Consider the following 26415-nt stretch of genomic DNA (forward strand, 5'->3'; position numbering starts at 1 on the left):
CTCAATATTCAGGGGAAGGCAAAGGTGTCAATGACTCTAATCCCAAGTGATTTTGAAGAATTGGACTCTGAATACGAGGCAAAAATAAAAATATTTTGAACAATTTATTTGTATCTTTTGGTTTTACATATAAAATAATAATATATCATAACACCCATCAGAGTCTAAATTTTTTAAGAATAAAACCTGTGAACAAGAGTATATTGTGGCATAGTTTACTTGACATTGTTTACATGGATTAATGCTGCACTGCCTGGTTGACAGTATGTTTGAAACCAGAGATAGAGGAAGGAAATTGTGTTTCTTACAAAGAGTATTATCAATGGAGAAGAAAGCTGTGCTCAAGTCCTACGAAGTTAAAGAGCATTTCAAGAAAATAACCACACAGATTAGGAGTGACTAAATGGGAAGTGAACAGCTCCTGAGAAGGATGGAGTAGATGCTTGCACAGTTTATTTGTTTATCTATTGTGAAACTATGTGAATAGAAACAAGGAGAATTGGGAAGAGACCACAGAATAACAATAGAAAAGCTGACCTCTTCATCCTTTGATTTTGCAAACATTGGTTTGTTTCAAACAGGTTAAGTTACATCTTAGTAGACATGTTTGTTCCTTTTAGCTTACAATCCACACAAGAGATTGATTTCCCAGGTTAGGGGTTCAAAGCTCAAAAAGTTGAAAAACTATACCATTGATAGAGAGCAGGGATGGATGAATGGAAGAGATTGCATCAGAGTTGGAGCACCTAAGTCAGGAAAGAGGACCTTGGAGAAGCCCCAAAGCTCTTCATTAAAAAGTCATCTTCCAGATGCCTCACAGAAAGCACCACTGCTCACCATGTGAGCCAAGGAAACAGCAAGAACATAGGCACATAATCACATACACCCTTATTTAAGAAGACCTGCCCACCCACTCTCAGCCTGCCCATCTCCACAGTGGCTAAAATTCAATGAATGGGGAAAAAAGGAGAATAAAAAGCAGCTCCTTCTAGCAAAGAGTTAAGCCACTGCTTAAGAACAGAGGAAGAGATAAAATTGGAGTTTTCAACTGGATTGAACTTATAATAACTGGAAGTTAAAGGAAGGCTTTGGGGTCTGCCTGGAATGCTGTTAAGAGACTTTGAATTAGGTATTTGACAGAGCACAGTTGAAGGATGTGATTGGAAGAGATAAAAGTTCAGACTGCTCCATTATCCAGTTACATTTATGTGACAAGCATTTTAAAATATAATAAATCTTCCTCATATTCTCCTGCCTGAGCAAACCATACAAAAACAAACACAAAGGAGAGATTTACAGAATCTATATTCCCATCCAGTTGAACTCTAAAGATTTCACATAATCTCAACCTCCAAACTAATTTATCAAGTGCTTCGAATATAATGCTAGAATTATTTTCTGGGCTGTATTTTCAGACATTGCTTCTAATTGTACTTTTTTTTGGTAACATCCCACTAATCTACAACTCTAGTTGCAACATCAATAGCATAGTTCTTAATAATCTTTTTTCCAATAGTTTCTGGTTCACTGTTAGCCTACTTTGAATGATGCCAAAGTACAATTTCATTGTTGGATTTTAATTTTGTTTGCACAGAATGTTTTATATCATTTTAAGCAACTCAGTTATGCTAAAAGAAGTTGAGAACTATATCTGTGTGTTCAATGTGATTGACTTCAAAATGATGTAGTTACTCCTCAGAGGACATAGAATTATTTTATAAAATTATACTTTGTAAAAACCAGTGAGCAATTGGAACAGAATTTATTGCACTACAAGGTGGACCTAATGATTTTAATATATAATCACGGTGGTCTTGTTGTCCAAAGCTTACATTAATTATTATAGCCTAGAAATGGGAAACTATCAACAGGAAGAATATCCTATATGCAGTCTCTAAAGACAACAATAAAAAAGTGCTTTTAAAGGAACTTATTTTTATGTACATAAAAATAGGTGTCTAGAAGAATCCCATATTCTGCTTTATGTCCAAGAGCCACATGCCCAAAACTTCAAACCCACAATGGAAGCTTACACCTATGACAACATTAATAATGAGCAGGGGCAGGTGTGGCCCATGGGAGGAGGAGGAGGTAACTTTGACACAAACCAGCTTGCGAAATATATGAAGAGAGCCTTCAGTGGAAAACTAACTCATTAATAAATCTAGATGATATCAGACTTGAGCTAAAACCTGATTTTGGGAGAAGAAGATGGTTCCAAATATAATAAATATTTAACTCATGCTTACCCAGTCCTTTTATGAAAAACAATTCACTGTGTGGAGAGCAACCAAATGATGTGCATTTCTAGAGACCCAACCCCAGTTTCAGCAGGCTTTCTCCCACTGTGGAATACCCAAACACTAAAGGAGAAAGGAGAGTGGCTACTTGTTAAGTAGAGAAGTAAACAGCTTAGATCAGCAGGAAGAGATATGGGGAAAATTCTGAAGGCAATGAAGAATGAGGATGCCCCAAATATCCAGAGCCAAGGGCTGATTAGTGTCCCATCTTTAGAAACAGGTTTCTTTTGGAATTATCATAGATAAGCAAGAGATAACCACTGTGATACTGATAAAGTTGGTGTTGGGGATCTTTCATTCAGTGAAATCTGGAGATTAACTACCAAAGTGAATTTCCTCAAATCCAGAACTTTATTATGAGAACCAGTAGATATTTGGCATGCTATCTTGTGAATTACAAAAAAAAGTAGATTAAATTTAAATAAGATCCAACTCATATTGTCAAATATCCTTAATAAAATGACTAATGCAGTATAAGTAGTGTTCCTCAATATAAAAGGACACAATATATTCAAGTAGAAATAGGAAAAGAATAAAGAAAGGAAGAAACTTGTTCCTCATTACCTATCTAGCCCTGATCTAAGCCTCATAAATTAATTTTCTATGTGTGTTTGCAAATAGTTTTCACTCAACTGCATCAAAGTGTAAAACTAAATAATGCAAGCATTCTTCATTTCCTTAGGTTAAGTATTTTATTACCAAAATACATGAATAATTATTCTTGCAATATGCATGCCAAAAAATTGGCATAGCTTTAGAAAGGAAAAGAGAAAGAGGAAATAGAAATATAGAAAAGTAGGAAATATTTTATAGAAAAAATTTCAAGTCTAATTAATTTCATTTTTAAACACTAGCGATGAAATTGTGCATAAGTCTATTCCTTTATGTGGATATTCTTAGTAGAAATTTAATCTTGAGTTCTGCCTTTACACAACATTTTTAGTGACTCCAAAAGGATGGTGCGATTACAAATTGCTGAAATAATATTTTCTTGCTTATAAGTGACTTTTTGTATTCCTGACATAAACCTCAATTAGTAAGCAGTTATTACTGTGATTAATACTATTGAAAATTTAGCAGTTCTGAATTATATGACATCTATTCTTATCGTTTTTTATAAACTTTATTCATTGTTAAGTGTTTTTAATATTTCTTGTTTTAAGTTAAATAGAAAATTATTTCACATCACATGAAATATATTTTGGAACCTTAATTATATAAGATACATTCAGACCTAGAATTGACAACAAATACCTGATATATGGGGGGAAATGGTGAAAACTACCACTATAGATTATAAAGTTGGTTTCACATTTACTCCTTATTGCACAACGGATTACAGACAGGCACAAGAGCATGAACCAAACAGATGGGCCAGAACCTTTCCTGCTGTTTAATTCAATCATAGGTGTATACAAAATATGCCTGTTCAGGCACTAACATTTTTTTAAAAGATCAGAGTACAAGAGTTAATAATAGATTTATAAAAATTTCAAAAGTCTAAACAAAGCTTCCAAGAAAAACTTTGTCTAAGCTGTGCAAGAAACTAAATTATACAATGTAAAGTGCTGTTTGCAAGTATAAAAATTTGAAGACTTCGATTTTCAGTTCAAGCAGTACAACAGCCTAGAAAGTCTAAAGGGCCCTCATTTTCACAAACAAGAAAATATTCACTATTAAATACTTTTATTGTATTCCTAGATTTAGGGAAGGGAGGGGGGAAGAGAGAGAGTGCATAAAGCGAAACTTAACCTAAACTTTGAACTGTAAGGAGAAATAGGAGAAATAGGCCCACATGTATGCAAATAAAGGAAGACTATCCTAATATTCTCTGGTCCACAGCAAGAGGAAGGGATTGACACAAAGTCAAGAAAGGACTAGACCTACACTCAGTAGTAGCATCCCCTTACAAGTAAAAGCATATGCAAATTCTCTTCCGTAAAGCACCATAAATTTAGGTCCTCAGGGTTTCCATTAAATATGAGCTGCCAAATGCAGACGTTGCACCTCTAGCAACAGGACTTATCTTGAAAAAAAAACACTTTTTCTTTCTTCAGGTAACAGTCATGAACCTGTATAAAATACAAAAAAAAAATCCAAAGGAATTGTAGAAGGATCAAAATTAGGTAGAAACTGAAGAGGAGTTAGCACTGACAGAAGTTCCAGCACTTTCCTGCTTTTAAAGCTATTGAACTCCTAGTAGGCCCCTATCATACCAGCTTAAAAAATGACAGTTCAGAGTTGAGAATTCCCACAGCAGCTGAAAATAGAGAAGAAATTTTTAAAAATGAACCAACTGTAGAGAGCCGGAGACCAACTTTAGAGAGCCTGAGACCAAATGAAACCCAGAATTTTGGCTTTTAGAGTACTAAATTATTTCACAAAAGAAATATTCTGTTGCAGTGTTAGGGGAAAATGCAAAGGGTGGAAAAGGGGAAGCTCCTTTCTAATAAGCTGAGGAGAAAAATTCTACAAATCCCATTAGTTAATGGAGGAAAAAAGTAGACAGACACTTACTCTCATACATTGTTTTTGAGACTGAAACTTCAAACTTCTACACTGGAAAGAAGTGTGGAGGTTCCTCAAGAAAACTATGAATATAACCACCTCAACACCAAGCCATACTACAACTTGGTACATAATCAGTGTAACTCCACATCATGTACAAGAATGGGAAGTTCTACTTAATCTATGTATGTCAAAATATTCAAACATCATGCATAAATAATAATTTAAAAAATTAAAAAGAAAAATATGAGCAATAATATATTCTAATTGTTAGATAAATGTGCATATTAAATACATAGTAAGAAAAAAGAAAGGTATTAAGTGGTGTATCATATTAAGAAATATCCAAATACAGGTTATATTCACAGTGTCACTATTAGTTCCAGCTTAATATATGCATAAATCACACAAGATATGCAAAGAAGAAATAGGAGAGGAGAGAGGGAATGAAGAATGGGAATGGCAGAGATACATGGAATAAGAGAAGGAAAACCAAGCAGGTATATATAGATTGGGGAGGAAAGTTAAGTCATATACTAGAAGGAAAAGCAGCAGTGTACTCAAAATGGAAACATTTTGAGTACACTGCTGATTTCCCACTTTCAAATTGAATGGGGATAGTGTAAAACTTCATCACTTTTTTCTGCATCAGTCACTGTTGGAAAATAATTGAGGAGTGCAGACCTGATAATGCAGAATTTAATATTTATAGAACCATAAACAAGTATAAAACCATATGGTTGGTCCTGCACAAGTACAATAGTGAAACAGAAAATGTTACTACCTCCTAGAATGATTCATATAGGTAATACACAGCATGTGGAAAGTAGAAAAGAGTACAAATGGTAAGAAGTGCTTTTCAAATCTGAAGCTTTCTAAGATGTCCTTTGAAATACCAGGTCTCCTTCTAAGACCTGGATGTCAGAGGGAAGGATTTGGGGTTATATTCTTACAAGAAAATTTAAGGCAGAATATTTGGCAAAAGCCTACATATACACAAAACTCTAAAACTTTAATAAATCATCAGTTAGGAACCCTATTTGAAATGCACATTCTAAATCAGGTGTTGTTTCTACATTTCCATTATTATCTAAGTTATTCCTATGATTCTTGTCAACAGAACACATTTTAAGTAGAAAGTAAAAGAATTTCCTTTTAGCAAAACTAAACACAAACCATTAGAACCTAGAGTTTAGGACATAACTAAACTGGAAGCCTATGTCTTCTGATCAGGTCTTTTTGCAAGTGGGAAGGGCTCAAAAGTTGAACATTTTCTAAATTTGGAGTAAAGAAGAAGTTGGAATCATCTGTACACAGAATGTAAAATGGAAAGAATGAAGACCACAGATTTAGAGATTACTTTTGAAAAGATTCAGGGTAGGGGAAATGGACATAAACAAAAGAAGTTAGCTAGGTAATATTCTTGGAAATAATAAATCTGAGACAATGTAATTCATCTACAGTGAGTAGATGTGCCATCAAGAAATGGTGAAATGATTATTGCTTCAGAGATGATTAGAACCAAGAAGAACTGGTAGAATTGGGAAAATCTTCAGCCACAAATTTCTCTTTTCCATAACTATCAGTCATAGCAATCCATAAGGCATTGAGAGAATCATTCAGATGAGAAAAAGCATTTCAGAATCATTGCGTTTTTAAAAAGTCTGCTACTGTTTCATTCTTTTTTTTTTCTTGTGTTGATGCCTAGAAATGAAATCATGACCTAGGGCTTTCTAGGAATGTACTTCTAACTGAGCTACATCTTCATCCTTAGCAATTTTTTTTTATAAACAACACTTGAATAAAAATATTTGAAAAACTGCAAGATATATCAAAAAAGCCTTGATTTAAAAGACTATTCTATAGTTTGTTGCTTGAAGATCAAAGATTTTATTCTTATTATTCATAGGAATGATTATGAACTATAAAAGGTTATCGATATCTGATAATTCTGTGCCTTTTCATTTAATCCTTTGCCTTCCTCTCTAGGACTCAATGTTACTAGGAAAGGATAAAAGCCCAGAAATTGATACTCATTGCTTATCTTCTTCCCCCTGGATCCACTGTTACCCAGAGCTTCACTTTATTTGCTTTTTTTTTCCTTCCAGAACTCACTGGAAATGGGAAAGGGTAAAAGTTCAGGGTCCAGTGCCTAGTACCCACTTCCTCCTTTCAGGATCCATTGCCAATGGGAAGGGATGAACCTGTGTCTTCTTCACCACCTCCCTCCTTCCTGGCCACTGTGTCCTCCTTTCTTCCTGGGGGCTGTCTTGGGGAATGTTATTTATTGTATCCTTCAAGGACACTATATATAGAGAAAATGTGTCCTCTCAGAGAGGAAAGGTACAGAAAGCCTCTGGTGTACCCCACGTTTATTAGGGATCCCAGAGAAATTTCCAGAGAGTCCCCACACAGATCCATCTTTTGACTTTTGACTCACAGCAAGATGACATCAGACGTTCAATTCCCCACTGCCATGACAACTCTAGGTCACTTTGACTTATGCTGACAGTTCTAATTGAATTCTTAACCACAAATTCTTACAAATTTTATGGCTAAGAGGAATTATCCTTGTCTCTCTTTTGAGTTTTGGGATCTAGTCTATGAAAAGGATCACAAAATTTCCTCCATCAGGGTAACTTGTGTTTCTCTTATCAACATTATTTAGGTAACAGGTATTTTACTGAGGAATGTGACTTATCCTGTCCACTTAAGGCAGGCAGGGCTGTAAGTAAATTACTTCTGAGAAAAGAAAGTATGGGGGGGTCAACACAGTGGCCCATTTTATAGAATTATTCCATTAACTTTGTGTTCCCACCACTTACATCTGTCTGTCCCTTATTGATAGCACAAAGCAAAACAAAGCACCATATATTCCTGCCAGATTTGTGAGCTAATTCTGGCTTTAGATTTCTTGGTAGCCAAAATAAGCATCAAAACATGCTCTGTGTGCATGAATATTCAGAAAACTTGCAGCTACTTCTGGTGGGAAGATTCAATTCAAGCTTTGCTATGGCCCTTTGCAAAGGCAACACCTTGGAATATCTGGAATATCGTGGATGACATCTTCCACATCTTCACTATGGTTATCACAGAAAGTTTCATATGATTGTTTTTATTTTAACATTCCTGAAGGACTAAAGGCAGCATCCTAATGCATAAATGAACAGTTCAGTATATATAAAGATGACTTTTAACACAAATGACAAAATTGAGATTCAGACTATAAAGTACTATGTGAAAGTGAAATTTCTTGAAGTTGATAGCTGTTCTGTGAATATGTGGGATATCTTTGTGAAATATACATTGTATGCTTAGAATTAAAGGGACAGCATGTAGGTAACTTCTGCTAACAGAGTTCAGAGGAGAAGAGAAAGAGACCAGAGAGCAAGTGATAAAGCAAATGTTAACAACAGGTGAATCTGATCAAAATCTATTTTGATGTTAAATATATGATACTTATCTTACAATGTTTCTATAAGTTATTTCTGTAAGATTTTTTTAAAGTCATAATTTTCATTAGAATTGAAATGCAAAATTTATGTTTGAAAAAACTACAAGCATTTTTGGAAGTTACAAAAGTAAAAAAAACAAATACCCTTTTGATTCATATGTAAAAATTTTACTATTCTGTCCTTAACCTGTTTTTGCAATTTTTTCAAGACTATACTATCTAGTAGAAACATAAAGTAGCTGTAAAAATTCACAATTATTGTAATGAACTTAGTTGCTTTATAAATACTTTTTATAGATAACTAAAAGTGAATACTTTAATTCATAAATGCATAACTTTTAGAATTTAGAACCAAAAAAATAACAAAACCATTCATTATGTTATCACATACTTTATATAAATTCAGTTGTTAATAAGGTTTAGTCTTTCTTTTTTAATGTTTATTTTTTAGATGTAGTTGGACACAATACCTTTATTTCACTTATTGTGCTACTGAGAATCGAACCCAGAATTTCAAACATGTGAGGATAGCACTCTACCACTGAACAACAACCCCAGCCTCAAGGTTTAGTCTTTCTTTAAAAGTTTTATCACTTTATTCACATTTCACATTCACCAGGATGTCTTGTGCTGTGGTGAGTAAAGTTTTATTTTTTATTAAAAGCTTTTCCACATTATTCGCATTTGTAGGGCTTTTCTCCAGTGTGTGTTCTGTTGTGGTGAATAAGGCCTCTTTTATTGCTAAAAGCTTTGCCACATTTCTTATATTTATAATGCTTCTCTCCAGTGTAAATGCCCCTGTGGCAAATAAGGTGAAATATTTGAGTAAAAACTTTGTCACACAGTTTGCGTTTGTGAGGCTTCTCTCCAGTATGAGTTCTGTTGTGGCAAATAAGGTACTATTTTGACTGAAGGAGTTTCCACATTCTTTATATTTGTAAGGCTTCTCTCTAGTGTGAGTTCCTCTGTGGCAAATAAAGCCTGTTTTTTGAGTAAAAGCTTTGCCACATTCGTTACATTTGTAGGGCTTCTCTCCAGTGAGTTCTGCTGTGGTGAATAAGGTCTATTTTTTGACCAAAAGCTTTGCCACATTTTTCACATTTGTAGGGCTTCTCTCCAGTGTGAGTTCTACTGTGGCAAATAAGGCTTGATTTTTCACCAAAAGCTTTACCACATTCTGTACATTTGTAGGGCTTCTCTCCAGTGTGAGTTCTCCTGTGGCAAATAAGGTCTGATTTTTGACCAAAAGCTTTGCCACAATCTTTGCATGTGTAGGGCTTCTCTCCAGTGTGAGTTCTGTTGTGGCGAATAAGGTTTGATTTTTGACCAAAAGCTTTGGCACATTCTTTACATTTGTAGGGCTTCTCTCCAGTATGAGTTCTACTGTGGCAAATAAGGCTTGATTTTTCACCAAAAGCTTTGCCACATGCTGTACATTTGTAGGGCTTCTCTTCAGTGTGAGTTCTGCTGTGGCGAATAAGATGTGATTTTTGACCAAAAGCTTTGCCACATTCTGTACATTTGTAGGGCTTCTCTCCAGTGTGAGTTCTGCTGTGGCAAATAAGGTCTGATTTTCGACCAAAAGCTTTGCCACATTCTGTACATTTGTAGGGCTTCTCTCCAGTGTGAGTTCTGTTGTGGCGAATAAGGACTGATTTTTGACCAAAAGCTTTGCCACAATCTTTACATGAGTAGGGCTTCTCTCCAGTGTGAGTTCTCCTGTGGTAAATAAGGTCTGATTTTTTACCAAAAGCCTTGCCACAATCTTTACATTTGTAGGGCTTCTCTCCAGTGTGTGTTTTTCTGTGGCGAATAAGGCTTGATTTTTCACCAAAAGCTTTGCCACATTCTGTACATTTGTAGGGCTTATCTCCAGTGTGAGTTCTGCTGTGGCAAATAAGGTCTGATTTTTGACCAAAAGCTTTGCCACAATCTTTGCATGTGTAGGGCTTCTCTCCAGTGTGAGTTCTGTTGTGGCGAATAAGGTTTGATTTTTGACCAAAAGCTTTGGCACATTCTTTACATTTGTAGGGCTTCTCTCCAGTATGAGTTCTACTGTGGCAAATAAGGCTTGATTTTTCACCAAAAGCTTTGCCACATGCTGTACATTTGTAGGGCTTCTCTTCAGTGTGAGTTCTGCTGTGGCGAATAAGATGTGATTTTTGACCAAAAGCTTTGCCACATTCTGTACATTTGTAGGGCTTCTCTCCAGTGTGAGTTCTGCTGTGGCAAATAAGGTCTGATTTTCGACCAAAAGCTTTGCCACATTCTGTACATTTGTAGGGCTTCTCTCCAGTGTGAGTTCTGTTGTGGCGAATAAGGACTGATTTTTGACCAAAAGCTTTGCCACAATCTTTACATGAGTAGGGCTTCTCTCCAGTGTGAGTTCTCCTGTGGTAAATAAGGTCTGATTTTTTACCAAAAGCCTTGCCACAATCTTTACATTTGTAGGGCTTCTCTCCAGTGTGTGTTTTTCTGTGGCGAATAAGGCTTGATTTTTCACCAAAAGCTTTGCCACATTCTGTACATTTGTAGGGCTTATCTCCAGTGTGTGTTCTTCTGTGGCAAATAAGATGTGATTTGTGACCAAAAGTTTTGCCACATTCTGTACATTTGTAGGGCTTCTCTCCAGTGTGAGTTCTGTTGTGGCAAATAAGGTCTGATTTTTGACCAAAAGCTTTGCCACAATCTTTGCATGTGTAGGGCTTCTCTCCAGTGTGAGTTCTGTTGTGGCGAATAAGGACTGATTTTTGACCAAAAGCTTTGGCACATTCTTTACATTTGTAGGGCTTCTCTCCAGTGTGAGTTCTGTTGTGGTAAATAAGGTCTGAATTGTCACCAAAAGCCTTGCCACAAACTTTACATTTGTAGGACTTCTCTCCAGTATGAGTTCTTCTGTGGCGAATAAGTCTTGATTTTTCAACAAAAGTTTTGCCACATTCTGTACATTTGTAGGGCTTCTCTCCAGTGTGAGTTCTCCTGTGGCAAATAAGGTCTGATTTTCGACCAAAAGCTTTGCCACAATCTTTGCATGTGTAGGGCTTCTCTCCAGTGTGAGTTCTGTTGTGGCGAATAAGGATTGATTTTTGACCAAAAGCTTTGGCACATTCTTTACATTTGTAGGGCTTCTCTCCAGTGTGTGTTTTTCTGTGGCGAATAAGGCTTGATTTTTCACCAAAAGCTTTGCCACATGCTGTACATTTGTAGGGCTTCTCTTCAGTGTGAGTTCTGCTGTGGCGAATAAGATGTGATTTGTCACCAAAAGCTTTGCCACATTCTGTACATTTGTAGGGCTTCTCTCCAGTATAATTTCGCTGATGGTGAACAAGGCCTGATTTTGTGTATGATTTCTTGTGTTCACTCTCACTTATATTTTTCCATATTTTCTTTTGTGGTAAATAATTAATATCACAACTTTTATATTTTGCAATTATCACTTCATGAAATCTATTTTTTAGGCCCTGATTAAGAGTCATGACTGAAAAAAACAAAAATTAAAAAAAAAATACCTATTAGACTGGGATAAATATATTTTTAATACATAACATGAAATTAAGGTAAAATTAATACATCAGGAGTGTAGCAGATTAGTAAATCCAAAGTCACCATAAATCAAAAAAAAATATTAGTTCAATGAAAATGTACAGAAAAAATTACCTTGAGAATATTATCCAAATTTTTGTAGAGACCACAGTATCCAAGATGAGAACATCATTAAAAAGAGTAATATAATTAAGTGTAGAAAAGTATCATTAATAGCCTTTGTCCTTCATAAGATAGTAGTGTGTATTTAGGAAATATCTACCATCTACCTTCACTGTCAGTAGAATAAGAGAAATCTAAAACATATACAAACATTTCTGGCTTTTTTAAAGAGTGTCCAAAATAAAGTTTTTGTGTTCCATGACATAGAGTCATGAAAATATCTAGCAGATTTTGAATGATAATACCATAAATATTCAACAAGGAAAAGAGGCAATGGACTCTTAAAAAGAAATATGAACAAAAAATTTACTAAGAAATATACACATATATATCTATAAAATTTTTCATAAATACATTTTAAAAGACTATAAAAACCTTGTATAGGTGATGGCCATAATATTTGGATGAATTCAACACATGACAATCAAGTATAATAAATTGATTTTTATAATATTACATTTGTGTGATGAGAGTTTCCTTTATTCACAAATACAACTTTGTTTATTTATAAATATATCATAGTACTTTATACTATATATACAAGGTAAAATGACTAAATAGAATGAATTAACAAAATTATTATTTCATATAAATTATCAATTTTTTTCTTAAAAGGTATTGTATTCCTTCTACTAGTATTTATGAAGAACATAATACACTCACTATGTGGTAAAATAAAACTCTGACCCTATTATGCTCAATAAAATAAAAAAAAATATTTTATATATCAACCCTATAGCATCAACCCTACATAAAACACAGTACCTGCTGAGCAAAATTTTGCTCACTAAATTTCTGACTTCCACATTTTGAATCAAAAGCTCCTACAACTTAATATCTGCCTGCCACCTTTCACTTAATTCAAAGTCCTGCATATATTTCTTATAACACTTTAAGAGACAAAAATATTATATAACTAAATAATAATAGTATATAAGTACATATTTTAAAACCTTTGACATTGATGGGCACCCAAATTGAGTCTCTAGCTTTAATACTGAGAAAAATATTGTCACTAAACACAAAAGCCGAGGTATCTCTTCAATTTTCTGATTTAATTGTTCATGGATACATATTTAGTACTGGCAATTCTGGATCTTTAGGTCATCCAACTTTTAATGTTTCATGTGTAATGCTTGAGATTACCCCAAAAATTCTATATCACGGACAACACATGTCTTTTTTAAATTGTTTGAGCCATTCTGTTTCTAAATTTCTGTGACTTCTCTCAAACATAAAGTACTTTTGCATGGCCTCCCAATTAGCAAATATTACAAGGATGCAGCACTGTTCTTGCCTATTTCTTTTTATTTAAAATTTTTATACTTTTTTTCTCGAAAATGGACTATATAATCTATTGATGGCTCCTTTATTGAACAAATAAAAAATAGTACAGCAAATACAAACAAAGAGAAGCATGAGCTAAATCCAAGTGACAAAAAAGAAAAATAAAACATGAAGAATTTAACATTAGGATACTGACAGTTATGAATTACTCAAAGAACACTAAATAACTATTTAAAAAATGTTTAGAGAGTGAAATTGAAAAATATTAACATCAATGAGCACAATGTTTATGTGAACAATTCTTTAAGAAAAAATGAGAGGGGCATTTCTAGTGTGCAAATTTGAAATTCTACAAATATGGAAGAGGCTTATTAACCAGTACCAAGTTTAAGAGGAGCAACTTGTAAAATACTGTAAAAATTAAAAATCTATAGGATATATAAAGCGAAGTGGGAAATATATATATATATATATATATATATACACACACACACACACACACACACACACAGTGTGTTTTGTGTAGGGTTGATATTATAGGCAAAGACTCTCTCTCTCTCTCTCTCTCTCTCTCTCTCTCTCTATATATATATATATATATATATATATATATATATATATATATATAAGTGTGAAAAGAATCCAAGCATGCCACAATAAATTAAACCAGAAATTAAATCACTAATTAAAAGAAAAAAAATGTAAAAAATTATAAAGTAGAAGTATAATGATTTATTCACTTCAAAATATTTATGATTACTAGTGCATTACTGCAAAACACAAAACAAAAGAAAAAATTTACTAACAGAATTGAATCTAAAAAAAAATGTCAAGTCAGTTCCAGCAGAGAGCATGGAAAGAAACCAAGCATGATCTGCTCCTAGAGGCCCTATTTGATTAAAGATGGATAATGCTCCTGCCTTTACATTTCATCATTTTGCACAATTTTTAATCAATGAGATATAGTGTTAAATCATGAAATTTCTCATAATTCTTTTGAACAAGCTTTTGTTGAGTGAGCAAATTGTATCCTAATACTTGCCTTTTAATACAGAAACATACAAAGATCTACCCTCTCTTATATCAATATGCATTGAATATTGTTTTATTTACAGTTAAGGGGCTCAATATACAACATAAAGTTAATACTCAAAATTGGTCATCTGCATTGAATAGACATTTTATTCTCAAACCGACATTATCAATAAAATTATGTAATATATGAGGTTCCACCTGACCAGCATGACAAGATCCTTTGCCTTTGATCATGTGGGGAAAAGCATAGACTGCTACACTTATGCCAACATGTCCTGTTTAGACTCTAGCTTCATGCTTGAAAAATAGCAGTTATAAATGTTCATCATGGACTTCACATGCTGACTTCTAAGTTTCATTTAACCCTGGAAGATAAGAGTTCATCCAAACAAGAGAACAATTATTCTCCTCAAAAGAAGAGAAACAATAAAAGAGGACCCCAAGATACTTGAATTTTGGTTACTTGGGGATATAAAAACCATTAACAGCCTCAGCTCAACAGGTTTTGGATAAAATGGGTTTAGAATATAATCTAGATAACTGTGTTACTGCTTTGATTGCTAAACTCACACAAAACTCTGTAAATGCTTTGGTCTTAATAACAATTTTGCTCTGTTTTTGTACACCAGCTCTGGGAAATTCAGTACTGTCAGATCCTGGACTTCTAGAACCCATTACAATATCTTGACTCACTTGCATAAAATTATGATATACCTGGAAAAATATCTCATGATATTCAGTGTTGTCTTAACAGAATGTGTGCTTACCATCCACATAGTATTTAATAGGTCACCATCCTGTGCAATTTATTCATAAAAGATCTATTCCTCTTGGTAAAACCTGTGATGATTCAGTGAAGCTTCTCTCTAAGGCAGAATTTAAGGCTTTGGCATTCTCCTTGGTGGGTTTACCTGTACTAGCTCTACCAGCTTATAAAACTACTATGAAACTCGCCTATGCTATAATAAACAGTACTAATCATGCCTCCATGGATGTAAATATGCTTAATGAAGAACAAAAACAACATTGTCAAGCTATACTTGACAATCATGCTGAAATTGATTGTCTGTTATTGTTGCATCATAAAGTATATCAGAAGTTTAATACCATGTGTTTCTTCAATTTAAGTTATAATAGTAATTTTATTTCAAAAGACTTAAATTACCTCAAAGATATCATTAATAAAGTTCAACAAGATGATGGATTTTGGAATTGTTGGATTGGTTAACTTCATGTTTACTCAATTTTATCTGGGTGAAAAATATTCATAGGTGGATGTTTACTGATGTTGGAACTTGCTCTTGTCTATGCCTGCCCTATTTTTTGCCCCCACCAGCATTAAGGAGATAAGTAATATTATTTATTCAAAAGGCCTTAAAAAAAAGAGGGGAGGTATTAGGTATTCTGGCCTTGGAATAGACAGGAAAGTTTGGGGGTAATTGTAACTGGCACCCTGAGTCCCACAATTGTAATGCCCAGCAGTTTCTCCCTGAAGCTATTAAGACAACTCTACAGGTGTACTATCTAGTTTCTGTGGTAATTTCATTAGGGAGAAGGGGCTCTTTATTTGTATTAACTGTACCTAATCTTGGTTAGCTATCACTTGGGGTTAAAGAAACACTGGGTTAGAATGTAGTCATTGTATCAGAAGCTATGTAATTTTGGGGTATTATATGTGCAGCTGTTAAGAGGGGTGGCCAGTTTTTTTTTCTTTTTTCCTTTTCACTGTGTGTGTGTCTCCCTCTTCTGTTTGCTTTTTAAAAGGTTTTCTCACAAGAAGATTTGAAACAGGTCACGCTGGCCCTAACAACAAAAGGTAAATTTTGATGGTTAATCTGAATAAACTGGGACATCTCTAAAGAAGAAAACAGAGAACAACAATAGATTTGAAAATGTGATAAATATAGGGCAGTATGTGTTAAATGATTGCAATCAAAATAAATAAACCTAAGCTTGTGAAAATTTTTTCTGCTGGATAACTACTCTTTCAACATTTTTCAGTTTGGTTTTCTCCTTGACATTTGAATGACTCAACTTTGTCCCCTGCTATGTGTAGTCTACATTAGTTTACATCACTAAATTATACAAGATACTACTTATATAAAGTGAAGGATGTGTAACACACCAAGAAAGAGTCAGGTTAAAGAGAAAAATTATATATATATATATATATATGATAGTAAAATATCTGTACTAAAAATGCCCTTTTTCTTTGAAACACAAATCTGAAACTCATTTTTATAGAGAAGTTCCCAGAAGATCATCTGCAACAGAAGTAAATTAAATAATAATTAGTAATTAATAATTTTAAAGGGAAATTATACTTACCCAGGAAGGCAAAGTTTCTATAGTTCTCTAGCATCACATCTCTATATAAATTTTTCTGAGCAGGCTGAAGGCATTCCCACTCCTCTTCAGTAAAATCAATGGCTATATCCATAAATGTTAACATTTCCTAAAATAAGAATATGTAAATAAATAACACATTGAATACAGGAATATTTGCACAGTCTTTAATGTAATTACAGTTGAAATTAGAGTTAGTAGACTATCATGTAGGTAGTGTTTTGGAACACAATAATACTATTATCTACTTCTGCATAAAAAGTGAATTAAGTTCAAAAAATATAAATACTCCACATTTATGAAACACAATATAAAACTCAGGCATTATCACAAAAAAATATATATTTTGTAATTTTTTATATCTTGATCTAAATTATACATATTTTCAGATGAGAAAATCATGGTAATTAAGAAAGGTAATCCTCAAATTTTAATTGTACAACCACTAATCAGAGATTTACTAATGTGTAGGATCTTATTTGTTATTTCTCTGATAGAGCTGGCTATTCAGAATGTGTAGTGAGATCTCTAGTAATTCTAATATCAATGGTATAAAAGAAATTTTGAAATGTAACAAGGTAGAGAGACCACTTAATGGAAATATTTAATAGTTTATTTAATTTCAAACATTTTATGGTTTTTAGGTATGTTATTAATATAAAAATAGCAACAATAATACTGTTTGAATTTTCCTTTTTATAATTTTAACATTTTTTAGCATACAAAATTATATATATATATACAAACTTTGACTGATGTTTATATTGTATGATATTTATAATAGAATATACTTATAGCTCTTGAAACAAATATAATTTTTTTTTAATTTTATTGGTTCTTTCTAGTTCTACCTGACAGTAAAATCGATTTTTATGGTATTATGTAAGCATGGGATATATCTTAACCTAATAAAAATCCTGTTCTTGTTGGTGGCTACAATGGTAGGATTCACTTACAGATATATATCTTTTATATTTCTATCCTTGTCCTATTTATTTATTTATTTATTTTTGTTCACCATTGTACAATCTACTGATCTTCTTTTCTTACCCTTCCCCACATTATGAGCTATAGATTTCACATATCAGCAATAACTTTCAACTTTTGGTTTTAAAGAAATGGTTTGTTTTACTTAGCATAATATCTCCAGATTCATCCATTTCCTGGCAAATGTCATAAAGTCATTCTTCCTCATGGTCGATTCATAGTTTATTGTGTACATAAGCACAGTTTTTTTATCCTGTCATCATTGAATGGACCCATTCATCATTGCATGGTTGGGTTTACAACTTAGCTATTGTGAATTGTGCTGCTATAAACATTAATGTGGCTGTGTCAATGTAGTATGCTGATTTTATGTCCTTTGGGCATATACAGTGCAGTCAAAAAACTGCATAAAATTGTGGTTCCATTTCTTTAACAATATCCATACATATTATTATGTTTCACTTAGACCTCCATACAGCTGGAAAATTGGAATTCATCTATACCTAAGGTGAAAATAAAACATACAAAAAAGTAGTTAGCCACAAAATGACTAGAACTTATTATCAAATCATCCATCCCAATAAAAAGTATAATTAAAAAACTAAAAGTAAAGAAACCTCAAGCAAAAGAGCAAAATTAGAAGCTATTAAAGATAAACATAACACAGAGTTACCAGTATCAATGTTGGTGCTTTTAAAAAGCAAATGAGCCCAGTCTAGTGATGGACAAGTGTAGTTCCAGTGACTGAGGAGGATAATAAATAAGGATCATAAATTCTAAGACAATATTATATATAATATTGTCTTATATATATTGTATTGAACAACTTAGTGAGGAACTTAGCAACTCAGCAATACTCTCTCTCTAAATAAAATATTTAAAAAAAGACAGAGGATGTGGCTTTATTGTTAAGCACCCCTGGGTTCAATCTTCAGTACAATTTTTTTTAAAAAGCAGTTACAATTAAAAAACCACTAGCGAATTTGAAAATTCAATAAGTAAAAATTGTATCAATTATACAGTATATAATTGCAAATATAGACATATATAATATAGGCATATATAATATAGGCATATATAATGGAAATACACTCTGGAAAATTTATCCTAAGAATCTTCTGCAATTTTCCAATTCTCTGAGTGCAATGACAGAATCTAGATGGTATAGACTAGTACATGGCTAAGATATTTGCTAGATCCATGGTTGTACATAAAGTCTACTGCTGACCAAAATACCATGATGCCACACGATTGATGTTATAAAGTAAAATCAATCAGGGTAAACTCATAATAAAATAAATGGTGGAACTACAGAAAACACCACCAACAAAACCCTTAAAACATGCTAGGATATTGGGGAAAGAGTGTGATAATAAAATGCTATTTTATCCCTTCACTCATAAAACATAACAACATATTTTGACACATTAAATGCTGAATATAAGTTATTAATAAATAATACTGAAATATATAGGAAAGTACAAAGCTCAAAAGTTTACATACAAAAGATAGGGTTCATATGGTGGTGCACACCTGAAATATATACTATTCTCAATTCTAAGGCATGAAGTTCAAAATATAAGGCCAACTAAAGAAATTGATCAAACCCCATCTGGAAATTAAATTTAAAACACAGCTGAGAATATTCTCAGCATTAAGACACTTTGGTTGAATCCCTAATATCAAAAAAGAAAAAAAAAGGTTGTTTTTTCAAAATTATACAATATAATAGACTTAAACTTATGAATTACAAAATATCAATACACAAAAAATCTATTCATCAAATGATTACATTAAAAGCTGCAAAACTGACAAGGTAAAAATACCCTAATTTCCTCACATATAATCAAACACTTATAAGAAGAAGAAATACAACAAAATGCAAAAGAAAAAAAATTCTTGAAGAGTCACTTTAAAAAGGATTAATATAAGTGTCCAATAATCATGAAAATTCAAAATCTTTAGAAATTAGGTAACATTAAATAAAATAACATCATATAGATGAATTAAATAGTATTGATGAATATGTGGAATAAATGCAATAAAAATTTGAAATAAAAATTTAAGCTTTTATTATCCATTTGTAGAAACTGTTTTGTAATCATAGGTATATGATACACCCCCACAGGAAACAGAGACTAAAATTACAGCAACTGTACATGAGAATACAGCCACATTCTTCCAGAGTTGAAACCAAGGGGTATGGCTAGAGAGGAAGAAATAATTATTAAATTTTGTAAAATGTAAATTCTAGGAGCTTGAATTTTTGTTGATGTATTATATCCAGTTTGACAAATACTATAAAATATCATATATGTTTTATGCTGATGTCACAAGAATGTTGCATTTCATATGCATGTATGTTTACAAAAGGAATATGAAGAATTTGAGAAAATAAAAAATACAAAAAAGAACATAAAATCTCAAATATTCAACATATTTACAAAGGATAAAACTATTATGAAAATGATCACTTTTCCCAAGGTACCCTTTAATAATAACTGGTCATAATTTTACCATTCTTTACGTGTTGTTAAAGAAGGAATCAAAGCAAAAACTTCTAAAATTTTCCTGTAAAGATGAATGTATATAAAATTAGACAAGTACTGTCTCATATATGAGAGCTAATGTACTAGTGATCATTACCTGACACTAATACATGTTATAATATTACAATAGTGTAGTAATTTTAAGATAAAGAAATCACAATACAGAAAACTATATAGAGCAGTTCATATGTATGCAAATATCTTTTTATTGTTAATTATTATAAGTATATAAATCAAAACATATCAATAAAATATTTAAAGTGAATGATTGCTACAATCCAAACTCAAGGTAGATGTTAGAAAATAAGGCATAGATTACAAAAGTGACTTGTGTGCAGAATGTGTGTGACACTGGAATTATACACAAGCATCCACCAAAGAGCAGATATAAAGAGAGAGATAATTTTAAAAATAAAATAAAAATAAATAAAAGCAGAATATAAGCCTTCCTCCATTTATGGATACACCAAATAAATATATACTACTGTTTTGAGTCCTTCTAAAACTGTAAAGGAATAAGAGGCACACGTTTGGAAAACTGAAATAAAAAATATTGACCAAGAGATTAGTAGTATGCACTGGAAGATTTTTCTGACTTGAGCAATATGCAAAATTACTGGAACATAATGCCCAAATCCAGTGTTAATATAAATAAAGGAAGATTGATTTGGGTTTGAAATATATTATTTAACTCTAAATTGCCTGTAGTTTAAATGTTAATTAATCTGTACACAGAGGAAGGAATAAGGTATACATGAGTATTTACTCCAGGGGGGCGGAATAAGTGGTTTTCTATGGCCATGCAATATCCATGGGGTTTACTCCATTAGACCAGAGTGGAAGAGGTGTTAAATCTTAAGGTAACCCCTTAATCCCTTAGAGGGATTTGCCAACATTCTCTAAAAATGCAAATAGCTGTTGCTGACAGTTCAAATTTTATCTAGACAGTACCAAAAAGTTAACAGGGAATACAGACCACCACTGAAAGCCAAAGTGGCAGTTTAGCACTTGCTGAGTTCTCTAACCCAACTCATTTTACTAATAACACCAGACTTAACCAATTCTTTCTGTAAGTAATCTGTCCTGATATTAACTTTTTCCATTCAATGGACTAACCAAAACCTCAAAGCATTGAAAGCACTGGTAACTGTGCAGGTGAAAATATCCCTAGATCAAAAAAGAGTGTTTTCACATTTGTGTGCAAACATTGTAATGGGCTAAACTCTCGAATATTAGTGAAGAAAGATGGTTACAATCAGAGATCCCTCTTTATTTCTGAAACAGGTGCACATCAATTTCTTTTTTCCAGTGAGCATAAAGCACCCTGGAATCTAAAAAGCTTGCATCAGAATTTTAGTGCACCATCCAGCTATAAGATCTTCTGCATGAGCACAGCTGTTAGAATGGCTACTCTCAAAAAGTGGAATAGTAAGTAGTACTCCAATTATATGAATATGGAAGAAAGAAACACTGTGATAGACTATAAAATTACTGAAGACATTTTAAAAAATGGAAGTTGAGAGTTTCAGTTATTTCTTTGAGAAACTAAGCTCTCTACATTTATATTGCTCTTAAACAACAAAAGCCACAAGTACTGGTCTGGACTTATGAGAGGCATTAGATGTGCCAGCTGTGGAATCTTCATATTACATAGTTCTGAAATACAGTTTCAGAAAAATACCAGAGTATGGAATGAGAATGCTCTCATATACATTCCACAAAAGGAAATCTGAGCATCAAGACACTCTGAGAGGTTGTCTGTCTTTGGAGACACAAAGGAAGTATAGAAACACATGATTCTTCCAAGATCAAGTGATTCTTCTTTACTTTTCAATCATGTAAAAATGCTCATAAACAACAACAACAAAAATTTTGCTTTTGATTTTTTTCTATGGTAATGGGGATTTGAAACAGCAGCATGTTAATTCTGGGCTACATACCCAGCCATGTTTTAAAATTTTGAGACAGGTTTTCCTAATTGTCTAATTAGTCTACCTAAGTTCCTGATGTTTACTTTGCAATTGCAATCTTACTGACTTAGTCACTTGAGTCTCTGGAATTAATATGCATATACCATTGCACTCAGAGAGAAAAAAATGCTTTAAAGTCTCATCCAGTTTTTGGTATAACAATTTAAAATACCATGCTCATTTGAAATATAATATGGGTAAAGTAACTGATAATAATGCAAAAATGTAACTGATAATACTGGGAAAGGGGGAAGTTGTCATTGAATAGGAAGCTAAAATTTTATATATAAATACAGCTCACAATACTGGGGCATAAATTTAAAATGACACTCAGCAACTGTTTGAAGATAAAAAAAAAATTAAAAAGTACCAGGTATGTAGCTAAGTGGTACAGTACCTCTGGCTCAATCCACAATACCACAATCTCCAAAACGAAGGAGAATAAATTCAGGAGGAAAGAAAAACTGAGATACCTATAGTGTATCTCACCCCACTCCTGGAGAAAAAAATACATGGAGTTGTGATTGGGATGATCTCCTCACTCCAGAGTCCACAACACAATTTGAGAAGATTCAGAAATATTGCCAAAAATGTTCTCACATAGATTTTAAAGTAAGGGCTAAATATATTATATAGGATACTATAGGACTTCAAGTGTCTACTGTTAATATATGGTCCAGTTGACTGGCCAGTGGAAATTCATGGCTGACCTTTCTCAGCAGAAGACACAGGACTGCAGAAACCAAAGATTACACCAGGGATTCTAGCCAACCATAGCCAGTTCTCACCATAGTCAGTGCAGCCAGTTTCAACCAGACTCACCATCCAGTCTCGGGATTTCATTGCACACTTATCATTTACTGTATTTTTAGGAACCACATGTCCTCTCTATAAATCACAAATTGCCTATACAGAAGAAAAAGTCAGGTTCACTGAACATAAGTGAGGAAGCCTAGAAATGGATACCCAATCTGGCAGACTTTATACCAGATGGTCACAACTTGCTTCTCTTTACTGAATATGTATAGATTGGACAATGCTTATATAAGGGGTCCTGATTAGACACAACTTATTTCTTCATATGCTCAATCTGAGCCCAGTGAGTTTTTTGAGTCAGGAGATAACCTCAAATCCAGAAATAAATGATGTCACAATTGTAGTGTCTTGCCTGTACATTTATTTATTTATCTATTTTTCATTTGAGGCTCTGGGAATTGAAATCCAGATCCTCAGGATGCAGCAAATTTAAGGCAAGGTATCCTTGGAGAAGTAAAATCCAGCCAACCCAGAAAAGCATTTGCATGTCATCACATTGATGTATACATTTCATTAAATCAATATCCCTAAATATTGCTGTTACAAATAACTGGTGCCAATGTATATAACACACAGCAGCAGCAAATGTCTGAAAGGAAGAATCCTAGGCTATAACAAAAGGTTCTGATCACCGATGAATCTCTGCAGACAGAGGACCAGCACTGACTCCCTGAGAGGCTTTCTCACCCATACAGTGCCCTCTTCCTCCACTGGTGCCACTACCCTCTGTAGAAATCTGTAGCCTGGCACATAATCTCTGGTTCCTTAAAGAGAGGACTATGTTCCAAGCATCCCTGGATCTCCAAGTCCAGTCAAGTCCTCAGAATACATTAGACACCTGTAAATATTTACAGAATAATGTGTGCATTCTGAGATAAGCAGAAAAATTAAAGACATTTTCTGATTTTAAAAAAGAGCACTGAATATCAAGTTAGAACACTTGGGCTTCTTTCATTAAATGCGATGAAAATATTTGAAAACAAAAAAAATTAATATCTCTAACCCATTGTGTAGTTAACTAAATGATCATTGTTTCTGTAGGAAAAAAAATAAATGGAAGATGTTGACAAATAAAGTCTGTTTTTTTAAAACTTATAGAAAATTTCAGAGAAAACTGCATAAGCAGTCAAAAAACTGGTAAATTGCACTTGAACAAAAAACCTACTGGCCTTATAAGAATGAAGAGACTATAGAATAAGAAAAAAATTATACTTCATATATCTGATAAGTGTACATTTGTGTATATCCAGAATACAGTAGACTATTACAACTAAACAAGAATAGGAAAGCTCAATTTTTAAAATGGGTAAAGAATCTGAATACACATTTGTCTAACAAAGATAAACAATGGCTAACAAGTACAGGAAGATATTGGATATCATTAGTTATCAGGGAAATGCAAATCAAAACCACAATGCAATGCCACTTCATACCCAGTAGGATGACTACTATGGAAAAATACCATGGCACAATGTTGGCAAAGATATGGAGAAATGGAATCTTCAAACATTGCTGATGGGAATATAAAATGGTTGAGTCACCTTATAAAACAGTCTGGCAGAGTTACTTATGGCCCGTAAATTCCAATCCTAAGTATCTACCCAAAATGGATAAACAAACTGCAATGTATCTATATAACAGAACACTATTTAGCAATAAAAGGAATGAAGTTCTGATATGTGCTACCTCAAAAACAGGCCTAAAATCCAGACATAATGGGGCTGGTGATGTTGCTCAAGTGCTAGCGTGCTTGTCTGGCATGCGTGTGTCCAGGGTTCGAGCCTCAGCACCACATACATACAAAGATGTTGTGACCGCCAAATACTAAAAAATAAATATTAAAATTCTCTCTCTCTCTCTCTCTCTCTCTCTCTCTCTCTCTCTCTCTCTTGAAAAAAAACCACAAAGGGCCATATATCTATAATACAGAACACTATGTAGCAATAAAAGGAATGAAGTTCTGATATGTGCTACCTCAAAAACAGGCTAAAAAACAGATACAAAGGGCCATATATTGAATGATTACATTTATATATCATGTCCAGAACAAGTAAATTCACAAATAGAGAAAGAAGATACATGCCTACATGGAGCAAGAGTGAGTGGAGACTGACTGCTAAAGGGCATGGGTCTTTTTGGTTATGACAAATGTGTTTTCAGTATTAGATAGCAGGATAGGCACACCACTGTGTGAATATACAACTCAGTGAATTGTACTTTTAAGGAGTGACCTTGATGGTAATGTGAATTATATATCAATAAAGGTGTTATTTTTTAAATGGCTGCCCAAATCATATACTAAGACCTCTGCACAAGGGTCTGGTTGATTCACTCTGCCTGTGACAGAATCAGCTGTCAGAAAAACACACAATCTGTTCAAATGAGAAAATAATCTAAGTTCCTATCAATGAATCCTTATTTCAACCAACCATAAAACCAGATCCAAAGTAGAAAGAACAAAGAACAAAAGAGTATGCAATTCAACAATTAGCTGGAAGGTTACAGAATGAAACTAACCAAAGACTCTCTACCCAAATTTCCAATCAAATGATCACTTACTTTGCCAGTCTACATTAAAATTTATGCCTAATATAGAAAGACACTGTTTCAAATACAGAAAAACCAACCTATTTAATATGTAATAAAGTCTTTTTTTTTTTGGAGGGGGTAGTTGTAGATGGACATAATTGGTTTATTTATTTATTTATTGTGGTGCTGATGATCAAACCCAGTGCTTCACACATGTCAGGCAGGTGCTCTACACTGAGCCATAATCCCAGCCCTGTAATAAAGTCTTAATATCTATTTAAATGTAGTATAAAAATTCTACCAAATGCAGCTAACAGGAGAAATAAAGAAAAAGGCATCATTTTTATTAGAACTTCTGCTTAATCCTTCACTTTCCAGGAATATTTTTAGTAGGTTTTAGGACACAAAATTAAAGAAATTAACTCATCAGTAAAATGAAAGGCACTGTATAAACAAATTCCTATACTTCCACAGAAAATATTCAAAAACCTAAAACTTCAATATTTTAGAAAACAAATAAGATTACATCATTAGCCACAATAAGATACCAGAAGGAAAAGTCCAGGAAAACCTCATTAATTTGGCCAAATAATGAAGACTCAGTAATTTCAAGTCTGCCTTGATTTAATTTAAGACTATGTATTAAGAAATAATTTCTAGGTGCTGAGGTTGTGGCTCAGCAGTAAAGTGCTTGCATGGCACATCAGGGCCCTGGGTTCAATCCTCAGCACCACATATAAATCAATAAAATAAAGGTATTGTATCCAACTACAACAAAAAATAAATAGTAAAAAAGAAACAATTGCTAGGAAAATAAAGTGCAAATAAAACTTGCTATAGGACTATTTAATTGCTTTTAAAATTTCACATGCAAATGACTGCTGCAAAAATAATATTTAAAACAAGTTACATGTATTCTTTAGAATCCT

At 33.2% G+C, this 26415-nt stretch overlaps 1 protein-coding gene across 1 annotated transcript; it reads right to left on the reverse strand.

Annotated features, from left to right (window-relative positions):
• Nucleotides 1-9275: 9275 nt before the first annotated feature.
• LOC144251537 (uncharacterized) lies at nt 9276-16729 on the reverse strand. Its single transcript, XM_077794397.1, has 2 exons — nt 16637-16729; nt 9276-11462 (listed from the first exon to the last, which is right to left on the reverse strand). The coding sequence occupies exons 1-2, from the start codon at nt 16727-16729 to the stop codon at nt 9276-9278; spliced, it is 2280 nt and encodes a 759-aa protein (XP_077650523.1).
• Between the last annotated feature and the right edge of the window lie 9686 nt (nt 16730-26415).

Source organism: Urocitellus parryii, unplaced genomic scaffold (assembly GCF_045843805.1).
Source record: "Urocitellus parryii isolate mUroPar1 unplaced genomic scaffold, mUroPar1.hap1 Scaffold_105, whole genome shotgun sequence".
In the NCBI taxonomy this organism is placed as follows: domain Eukaryota; kingdom Metazoa; phylum Chordata; class Mammalia; order Rodentia; family Sciuridae; genus Urocitellus; species Urocitellus parryii.

Bases quoted from the DNA above. Each gene is read 5' to 3' on its own strand.
- LOC144251537 (XM_077794397.1), bottom strand. From the start codon at position 16,729: ATGGATATAGCCATTGATTTTACTGAAGAGGAGTGGGAATGCCTTCAG. The intron at 11,463-16,636 runs AGAAACTTTGCC...AAGCCCTACAAA, and splicing joins ATGTGATGCTAGAGAACTAT to TGTACAGCATGTGGCAAAGC.